Source organism: Enhydra lutris, unplaced genomic scaffold (genome assembly GCF_002288905.1).
Source record: "Enhydra lutris kenyoni isolate GAN:26980312 unplaced genomic scaffold, ASM228890v2 scaffoldscaffold85, whole genome shotgun sequence".
Lineage (NCBI taxonomy): Eukaryota > Metazoa > Chordata > Mammalia > Carnivora > Mustelidae > Enhydra > Enhydra lutris.
In genome coordinates, this window is record NW_019154169.1 from 4,769,155 (window position 1) to 4,778,276 (window position 9,122).

The window sequence follows — 9,122 nt, forward strand, 5'->3', positions numbered from 1 at the left end:
ACCCATCTGGAGAGGGTTTAAGGAAGGCCCTCCGCGGAGGTGACACTGGGCAGAGACCTGAGCCGGCAGAGGCATGGTGCTGAGGCAGAGATCTTGAAGATCCAGGGTCTCCCCTCACACCCTGCTTTTTTCTTCTTCCAAATGCTTGTTACAGGAGGTGAAATGGCCCTTCTTTTGACTTTTCCTGTGTTCTGTCAGTTTCCGAAGATAAAATACTAAACACAGATGGCAAGTTCTTCTACAGCCCAGGGGAGGTGCTGGACCACCTATGTAGGACAGGGAAGGGAGGCAACCAAGACTCAGTTGAGCAAATGAAGTAGAAAACGGGGATCCAATCATGTCTTTGGAGGCCGTGGTTGGTATGCTGAGAATCCCTTGCTGCCTCCACCAGAAGCCTGGTGGGGAGCACTTCGGGAAACCACTAGCGAATCTCGTTCTAGGTGACGTGGAATCTGGGAGAATGTGGCGGCCTGATGACTGACACACACACCCAAAAAAAGTCCAGAGAGAGGCTGTATTGTCCATTTGAGGGAGAGACAGACAGGCAGAGAGAGAGAGAGAGAGACACAGGCATAGTCAGAGACAGACAGAATCATAGAGACAGGCTGTGGCCACTTTAAATCCCAGTCGGGTCTTTCTAGAGAGGCAGGGTGACCCCAGTAGGGGGTAAACAGCTAAATTCTGAGAGGCTGAGAAGAAATCTAAGCAGGCAGCTGGAGTCTCACACCATGTATGCTTTACTGAGAGCCACTCAGTGTCCCTCCATGTGCCCCAGAGAGAAGCCTGGCACCTTAGTGCCATCAAAGGAAACCCATCCTTGGTCTGTCCTCCTCCCCATTCCTGTCAGCACCAGAAGGCAGGGTCAGAAACTACTGTCACTGAGCCAGAGGGCAGAGGAGAGGGAAAACCTTCTCCTCCCAAAACGTGCCCACAGCCTGTCGCAGAGGCAACACCTTGGAATGATGACTTCAGCATCCCCACATCAGTCACCAGATGGATATGGTGCAGGTCATCCAAGCTTGTTACCTATGAGTGAGTGCTGCCCACTAGCCAGGGCCTGCCCATGGGCTCATCCGGGAGGAGAGAAGACAGTGCCAGAGCAGGTCTGAACGGGCTGGGGTGGGGTGGGATTGAGCTGTGCTCTGGTCGTACCCCGACAACCCTGCTCCTTTAAGGGACTAGCTACACACTCCTCCTGCTGCCTAGGGGAAGAACCCTCGTTGCCACTCTGTCCCCTTCCTGTGTTTGCATCATCTGTTTGGACCCTCACCTCCTTGCCGCAGCTCCTGCTCGAGATGCCCCATTAGCTGCTCACCCAGGCTGCTGATGCCTTGGGCTAATGGCCTGCCGCCCCGCCCTCCTCTCCCTTCCGGCTCACTGCCTATCCTGGACACCCTCCCTCAGCCTGGCCAGGGGGACTCCTGAGCCTCAGAGACATCTGGCAATGCCAAGAGGTAAGTCCCTCTTTCTGTGGCTCCTCTCTCCATGGCGATTATTCCCCCACACTCCTCCATTTACCCATTTAGGGTGCCCCCGAAGTTGGCTAAGCTCATTCCCTTTGGCACTGATGGGACCTGGCTTCCCCTCTGGCTCTGCTCTGCCACCCCCTGTGCCTGCCCTTGGCCACAGCCTCTACCTTACCCAAATCCTGACATTCCCTCCACACCCCACCCCAACTAGGAGTTGCCTGCAACCCTCATTGGCTGCTATGCAGACTCTCAGCCATCCCTTTTGGGAGGACAGGGGCAGCTGCTTCCCTTCCCAGGGAATTGGGGGAGGGGAGTGGACACAGGACTCTAACTTCCTGTCCTAGGAAAAACACACACCCCGTGGGGCCCAACTATGTACTAATTTTCTACCCTTTCTCTACCCAGTCTCAGAAATCAGGAGGCTTTTCCTCTAATGGGACGTGCACGCTTTCCATTGTGTTTTAAGAGAGGACATGGTGGAAAGGAAGTAGAGGACTGAGGTCGAGCCGTCCTCACTTCGAATCCAGACTCACCGTCGTACTGGCACCATCTCCCTCATGGGCCTCTCTGCTTGAGATAGTTGTCATCCCATTAGATGACTTCTAACACCCTGAGCAGTGTGTGACCCCCAGGAACCCCTGAGCACCACCCCTCACCTCGCCCCAGGCCTATCCAAGGGTGGGGAGGAAGTAGAGCTCAGGAGCGTGGAGGCCAGCCCTGGCCCCATGGACCTGCCTCCGCAGCTCTCTTTTGCCCTCTATGCGGCCGCCTTTGCGCTGGGCTTCCCACTCAACGCCCTGGCCATTGGGGGTGCTGTGTCCCACGCCCGGCTCCGCCTCACCCCTAGCCTTGTCTATGCCCTCCATCTGGGCTGCTCTGACCTCTTGCTGGCAGCCTCTCTGCCCCTGAAGGCAGTGGAGGCCCTGGCCTTGGGTGCCTGGCCTCTGCCGGCCCCACTCTGTCCTGCCTTTGCTCTTGCCCACTTTGCTCCACTCTATGCTGGTGGGGGCTTCCTGGCTGCCCTGAGCGTCGGCCGCTACCTAGGGGCTGCTTTCCCCCTGGGCTACCAAGCTGCCCGGAGACCGTGCTACTCCTGGGGGGTGTGTGCGGCCATATGGGCCCTTGTCCTCTGTCACCTGGGGCTGGTGTTTGGGTTGGAGGCTCCGGGAGGCTGGATGGACAATACCACCAGCTCCCTGGGCATCAACACACCAGTCAATGGCTCTCCAGTCTGCTTGGAGGCCTGGGACCCAGCCTCAGCAGGCCCCGCTCGCCTCAGCCTCTCTCTCCTGCTCTTCTTCCTGCCCCTGAGCATTACAGCCTTCTGTTACGTGGGTTGCCTTCGGGCACTGGTCCGCTCAGGCCTGAGCCACAGACGGAAGCTAAGGGCAGCCTGGGTGGCTGGCGGGGCGCTGCTCACACTGCTGCTCTGCTTAGGACCTTACAATGCCTCCAATGTGGCTGGCTTCCTGCGACCCAACATGGGAGGCTGCTGGCGGAAACTGGGGCTCATCACAGGGGCTTGGAGTGTGGTGCTCAACCCGCTGGTGACTGGCTACTTGGGAGGGGCTACCGGGAGGGTGACAAGTGTGGCAAGAACAAAAGGAGGGACATCCCAGAAGTAGTAGCCCCTGCTGGGGAGAAAGGGCATGGAAGAGAGCTGGTTGCTTGTCTGGGCCCCTGGAGCCCAGAGCAAAAGAAACTGCAGGGCAGCGTGGCCTGCTTATGGAAAGAACTGAGCCTGCCAGAAGACTGCATCCCAGCTGGAGGGCAGAACGGAGGTCCGGAGCTAGGTCACAGCAAGAAGGTAAGCTTGCCTCTGTACACATCAGCATGATTCCCTACCTCTGCCTGTCCCTTTTCTCCTCGTGCCCCACCTGCCAGTGCTACGGAAGTTTTCTTCCAATATAGAGGAAATGCCACTCTGATGACACACTTTGGGAGACGCTACTCGCAAAATATTTCCTTGGAAAGAACAGTTTAATTTCCCAATAAGAGACGACGCAGGAGCAAGATACTGATGCTGTTATACCATCTGGAACTCACAAGAGGGCACCATTCGAACTGTGAATGGGAAGTTGGTAGGAAAAGCTGCCTCAGCAGGGAGAAAAAATACTAGCAACACCAGAAATAGTCATGAACAAACACAGAGTCTCTGAGACTTGACAGTCACCATATCGAGCACTTTAAAAGTGTCCCATTTCACACAACCCTTTGATATGGCCATGCAGCTGCTGTACACATGGGCAGGTGGTTCACTGCACAAGCGTGCCAGACAGAGGGGCAAACATTGATCAAACTCTAACCTGAGCTTTGCTCACCAAGCCATGTGCCTGGCATGGGGCTGTTTCCATCCGAAGGAAAGAATATGTTATTCTAATCTGAACAAAGGTACCTCTTACTCCTCAAGCAGTGCACCCTGGTGGAGGGTGCTGCCACCTGGGGGGGGGCGCCTTTTCCTCATTTGTACAGAGGCACTATGTAAGTTAGCTACAGTCCTGGAACAAGTATTACCACCATCTTCATTTTGCAGGTTAAGAAATGTTCCCAATGACAAACCATAAGAGACTCTTACTGTCACAAAACAAAGTGAAGGTGACGGGGGAGGGGGTTAGGGAGAGGGTGGTGGGGTTATGGACATTGGGGAGGGTATGTGATATGGGGAGTGCTATGAAGTGTGTAAACCTGGTGATTCGCAGACCTGTACCCCTGGGGCTAATAATACATTATATGTTTATTTAAAAAATTAAAAAAAAAAAAGAAATGTTCCCAAGGCCCTACAGCAAGGAAAGGGTGGATGTGGGATGCGATACTTCAAGGCAGGACCTCCAAAGGGCAGGGACATTTGAAAAACTGGGTATCAGGGTAAACGCCTGTCCTTGTGGTCCACTTTGCAAAGGTGAACGGTGGCACCCTCAACCTGTGAGAGAGTGGGTAGAGGAGAGCGGCCATGGAGGAGACAAACATCTGGGCATCTGCTCTGATGAGGCGAGGTGCAGGAAACAGACTTGTTCCTTTAAAGACGATAATGCCACGGACATATAAGACACAGGAAGGCTAGTTATGTACCCGGCATGCACGAACCGGTTTATACAAGCTATTTCTTTTTATGCATAGATGTCCATGAGGGCAAGGCATTTTATTTGCTGATATATTCCCAGCACCTAGAGGGGAGCCTGGCACATAGCAGGCTTTCATTCAATGTTTACTGCATGAATGAATGTTCACAATAACCTTCCAAGGAAAACGTTATTTCCTGTTGTATAACTAAAACAGACCAGAGAAGTTATGAAACTTGCCTGAGGCTCTGCAGAAGTGAGAAACAAGTTTATTCCCTGCACAGTGGTGAGACCAACGAATTTCAGTGTAAGCTGACCTCTAGCCCAAGTGGCCTCACTCCCCTCCTCCCAGAAAGCCAGGGACCGCTCTCTCTCCCACTGCTCAGGAGCACCTGCTGCTTCTGGACCACTTCTTCTGGAGAATTGTACCTGCTGCTTCTAAGGGTGGAATTTAGGGTCCCTGAAGCCCCATGTGATCTGCCACCAGCACCCTCATGACCCTTGTTCTTTAAGCCCGAAGGCTCCTACGTGTTCTCCAAGCAGGTCAGCCCATGCACCTGTCATACTGTTTGCCTTAAGTGCTTCCACCATGGCTCTCTGCCTTTGTGCCACTGAGGTTTTATTACCCTCTGACCACTCCATTCCCCGAGATCTCACTCCCATGAAACCCACGACAGCAAAAACTATTTTCAACTTATTTGAGATAAAATCGATACCTCATAAAATTCACCCATTTTAAGTGTACAAGTCAATGCTTTTCAGCAAATTTACTAAGGTAGGCAACTCTCACTTTCATCCAGTTTAGAACATTTTCATCTGCCCAGTAAGACCCCGTCCTGGTCATTTATAGTAAATCCCCCTAAGTCCCCAGGACAACGAGTAATCTATTTTCTACAGATACAAATTGGCCCATTCTGGACATTTCATATACATGGAAACATACAGTGTATGGCCCTTTATGTCTCACTTGTTTCACTTTGCACGTTTTTGCGGTTATAGTACTCATAGGTATTTCATTCCATCTTACAGGCAAACAGTATCCCATCGTAGGGACAGGGACAGGCCACGATACATCCTTTCAGCAGCTGATAGACCACCGGTGGCAGGGGGGGTGGTTTCCTACTTTCTGGCTAATATGAATAATGCTATTGTGAACACTGCTGAAGCAGATATGGATGGTGGAGCTGGATCACACAGTAAACTGATATTAACTGTTTTAAGAAACTGCTTTCCAAGGTCACTCTACCATTTCATATTCTTACCAGCAACGTATGAGAGGATTCCCACTCCTTAACCTCCTGCCAACCATCTGGCCTTGTCCGATTTTTTGCCTATAGCCATTCCAGCGGGCATAAAAGGGTTATCTCACTGTACTCCATAAATATTTGAATGAATAAACCCATAATCTCTGAAGTCAGACAGAAGTGGGGTTTGAACCCCAGGGGTGATCCTTAACAAGCTGCGTTGCCTGGAGTGAGTCACTTCCCCACCGAGGAGCCCGAAGACAGAACGGCGATGCCCTCAAGGGCATTGTGTCTGCTACTGATTATGTGACCCCTAAATCATCATTACCGTCATTAGTCTTCTCGTTATTACCATCACCCCGGAGACAAGCCCACACTAGTGACCAGGATGATGGCAGCCACCATCTGTTAGGTACCTACCACCACACGCCAGGTTCCCTTCTCAGCCCTTGACATATTAATGCTCTCATCTAATGACAACCCTATGAAATTGGTACTGGGATGGTCCCTCCTTTGCAGATGGAGAAGCAGAGACAGAGTTTAGGTCACTTGCCCGAAATCACAGAGTCAGTGACAGAGCCGACAGCACAGCCAGGCCACTGGCTCCAGATCCTCAGGCTCTCCATCACTGCCTTAGGCTGCCTGTCCTTATAAGGCAAATTAGATGGCTGCCGTTCCAGAGAAGCAGATAAGAATCAAGTGGGGGATCCGAGAGGGGAAGATGAGATTGGCTCAGGGTCGTCTCAGGCATCCCGTCTGAGACAGCGCGAGAGCAAGGCACAGAGTAGTGGAATTTGCTCCTCATTTTGCATATTGGCTGGAGCTGATAAAGGAGCTAAATGCATCTTTTGTGCGATTGCTCAATGGTGAATGATGTCATGGGTCTTTATCAGTTCTGCCAGATAATAGCTAACTTACACTGTTCTCCAGAAGCTGGCAAAGAGCTGGGCGCAGAGCAGCTGAGTTCTCAAATAAGCAGGTAAGCATGGGGCCCTGCGGGGCTTGAGAGGGGGCCCCTTGGTGGAAAGGGACAGGAAATAGGGTACGACCAAGAAGACAGGCAGGCTGACCATTTTGGAGAAAGCATCAGAGGGCACGAAGGGGCTGCGTGGAGGGGCGGGGGACAGTGTTCCCTGCCAATGGTTGAGATGCTGCTGGCATGAGGCATGAAGTCCCCCCACCCCCGAGCCTGTCCCCTCCATCTAGCTGTCTCTTTCTCCAGTGGCCATCACCATGGGCACAAGTCCGAAATGGTCCTTCTTCCCCGGTGATCACTGGCTCTACTTCTCCGTGTACCTCTTCACCTTCATCGTGGGGCTCCCCCTCAACATAATGGCCCTGGTGATCTTCGTGGGCAAGCTGCGGCGGCGCCCGGTGGCTGTGGACGTGCTTTTGCTCAACCTGACCCTCTCCGACCTGCTCCTGCTTCTCTTCCTGCCATTCCGCATGGTGGAGGCCGCCAGTGCCATGCACTGGCCCCTGCCCTTAGTCTTCTGCCCCCTCTCTGGATTCCTCTTCTTCACCACCATCTACCTGACCTCCCTCTTCCTCACAACTGTAAGCATTGAGCGCTTCCTGAGCGTGGCCTACCCACTATGGTACAAGGCCCGGCCCAGGCCTGGACAGGCCAGCCTGGTCAGCGGGGTCTGCTGGCTCCTGGCCAGCGCTCACTGCAGCGTGGTCTATGTCACTGAATTCTCAGGGAACTCCTCCCACAGCCAGACTACAAACAGCACCTGCTACTTGGAATTCGAGGAGGCCCAGCTGGCTGTCCTCCTCCCCGTCAGGCTGGAGATGGCTGTGGTCCTTTTTGGGGTGCCCCTGCTCATCACCAGCTACTGCTACGGCCGCCTGGTGTGGGTGCTCAGGAGGGGAACCAACCACCGACTGAAGCGGCGGGTGATTGGGCTTGTGGCAGCCACCCTGCTCAACTTCCTTGTCTGCTTCGGGCCCTACAACGTGTCTCATGTCGTGGGCTACATCAAGGGTGAAAGCCCGGTGTGGCGAAGTTATGTGCTGCTTCTTAGCACCCTGAATTCCTGTGTTGACCCCCTTGTCTACTACTTCTCATCATCCGGATTCCAGGCTGACTTTCACGAGCTGCTGAGAAGGCTGACGGGGGGACAGGGGCCCTTGGAAGCTGGAGGGCAGCATGAAGCTAAAGAAGGGTGAGGAGGGGGGCAGCCATGGGAGCTGTCCAACGTAGGGAACAGGAAGCGGACTCTGGCAGTGGCCAGGCAGTTCCTAGCTGGAGTCAGGCAGGACTGGGGAGTGAGATGGGGGAGCCAGGAGTTGATGCAGCTGGGGCGGAGCAGGCACCCAGCCTCCCCAAGGATGCTCACCCAAGCCTAGCTCTCGGCCTTACCCAACTGCCCTCCTTTTCCATTCCCCCTCTGCCCCCCCCCACCCCTGAAGCTGTGGATTGAGCCCTGGGAGACAGTCAGGATGAGAGCATGCTCTGGAGAAAAATGACCTCCCATGGCAGCAGGGCGGCTCCCGTGCTTTTTGGAAGGTAAAGGAGGAGTTGAGAGCAGTGACCAGGGACTGAGGGAGCTGCCTGGTGGCTTGGGACAGGAGGGGGAAGAAGCCACCCTCCAGAGCTGCTCCTACCTTCAGGTCAAGAGTGGGTACACAAAACCCCAGGCTTGAGGGAGCATCCTGCTCTCATGCGGATTTTTCCAGAAAGTTTCCATTGTTCAGTAAATTCAGATTTTCGGGGACATTTATGAAAAATAATAGAAGAAAAATTACCTAAATAAATCTGGCAGTAAGTAAAGGAGAATGGTCTTCCTTATTTTTTTTTTTTTTTTTTTGAGAGAGAGAGAACAGGCATACATGTGCAGGTGGGGTTTGGGGGGATGCAGAGAGAGAGAGAGAATCTCAAGCAGGCTCTATACCCAGTGCAGAGCCTGACACAGGGCTTGAACTCACAACCCTGAGATCATGACCTGAGCTGAAATCAAGAAATCAAGAGTTGGATGCTCAACCGCCACCCAAGGGCCCCTGTCTTTTTCTTATGGTATATCTAGGCCAAATGGTATTGGTGCATGGAAGCATAAAACACCTAGACTCTGAAGGAAAAGAGCTAAAATCCCTAGATGTCAGGAGAGGATCTGTGTCGGAGGAATAAAAGTAACAGCTACTCTATGGGAAGGACTTGGCCTCACCCACTAGCTTCTTCCATCCTCTCACCAACTACAGAAGATACTATGATTATTCCTACTTTGCAGGTGAAGGGATGGGCCAAGAAGCTGAAATCTCCTACCTGAGATCCTACAGTCCATAAGTGATTGCAGCAGGCCTGGAGGCCAGAATTAGCTGACCCCGACTCCCATGTCCCTCACCCACTC

The 9,122-nt window shown here is 53.2% G+C and overlaps 2 protein-coding genes across 2 annotated transcripts; both read left to right on the forward strand.

Moving 5' to 3' along the window:
- The first annotated feature begins 2,194 nt into the window (after positions 1–2,194).
- Positions 2,195–3,094, forward strand: LOC111161614 (free fatty acid receptor 1). The gene has a single exon (XM_022525371.1). The coding sequence runs from the start codon at positions 2,195–2,197 to the stop codon at positions 3,092–3,094; it is 900 nt and encodes a 299-aa protein (XP_022381079.1).
- Positions 3,095–7,005: 3,911 nt separating this feature from the next.
- LOC111161621 (free fatty acid receptor 3) lies at positions 7,006–7,944 on the forward strand. The gene has a single exon (XM_022525381.1). The coding sequence runs from the start codon at positions 7,006–7,008 to the stop codon at positions 7,942–7,944; it is 939 nt and encodes a 312-aa protein (XP_022381089.1).
- The last annotated feature ends 1,178 nt before the right edge of the window (positions 7,945–9,122 follow it).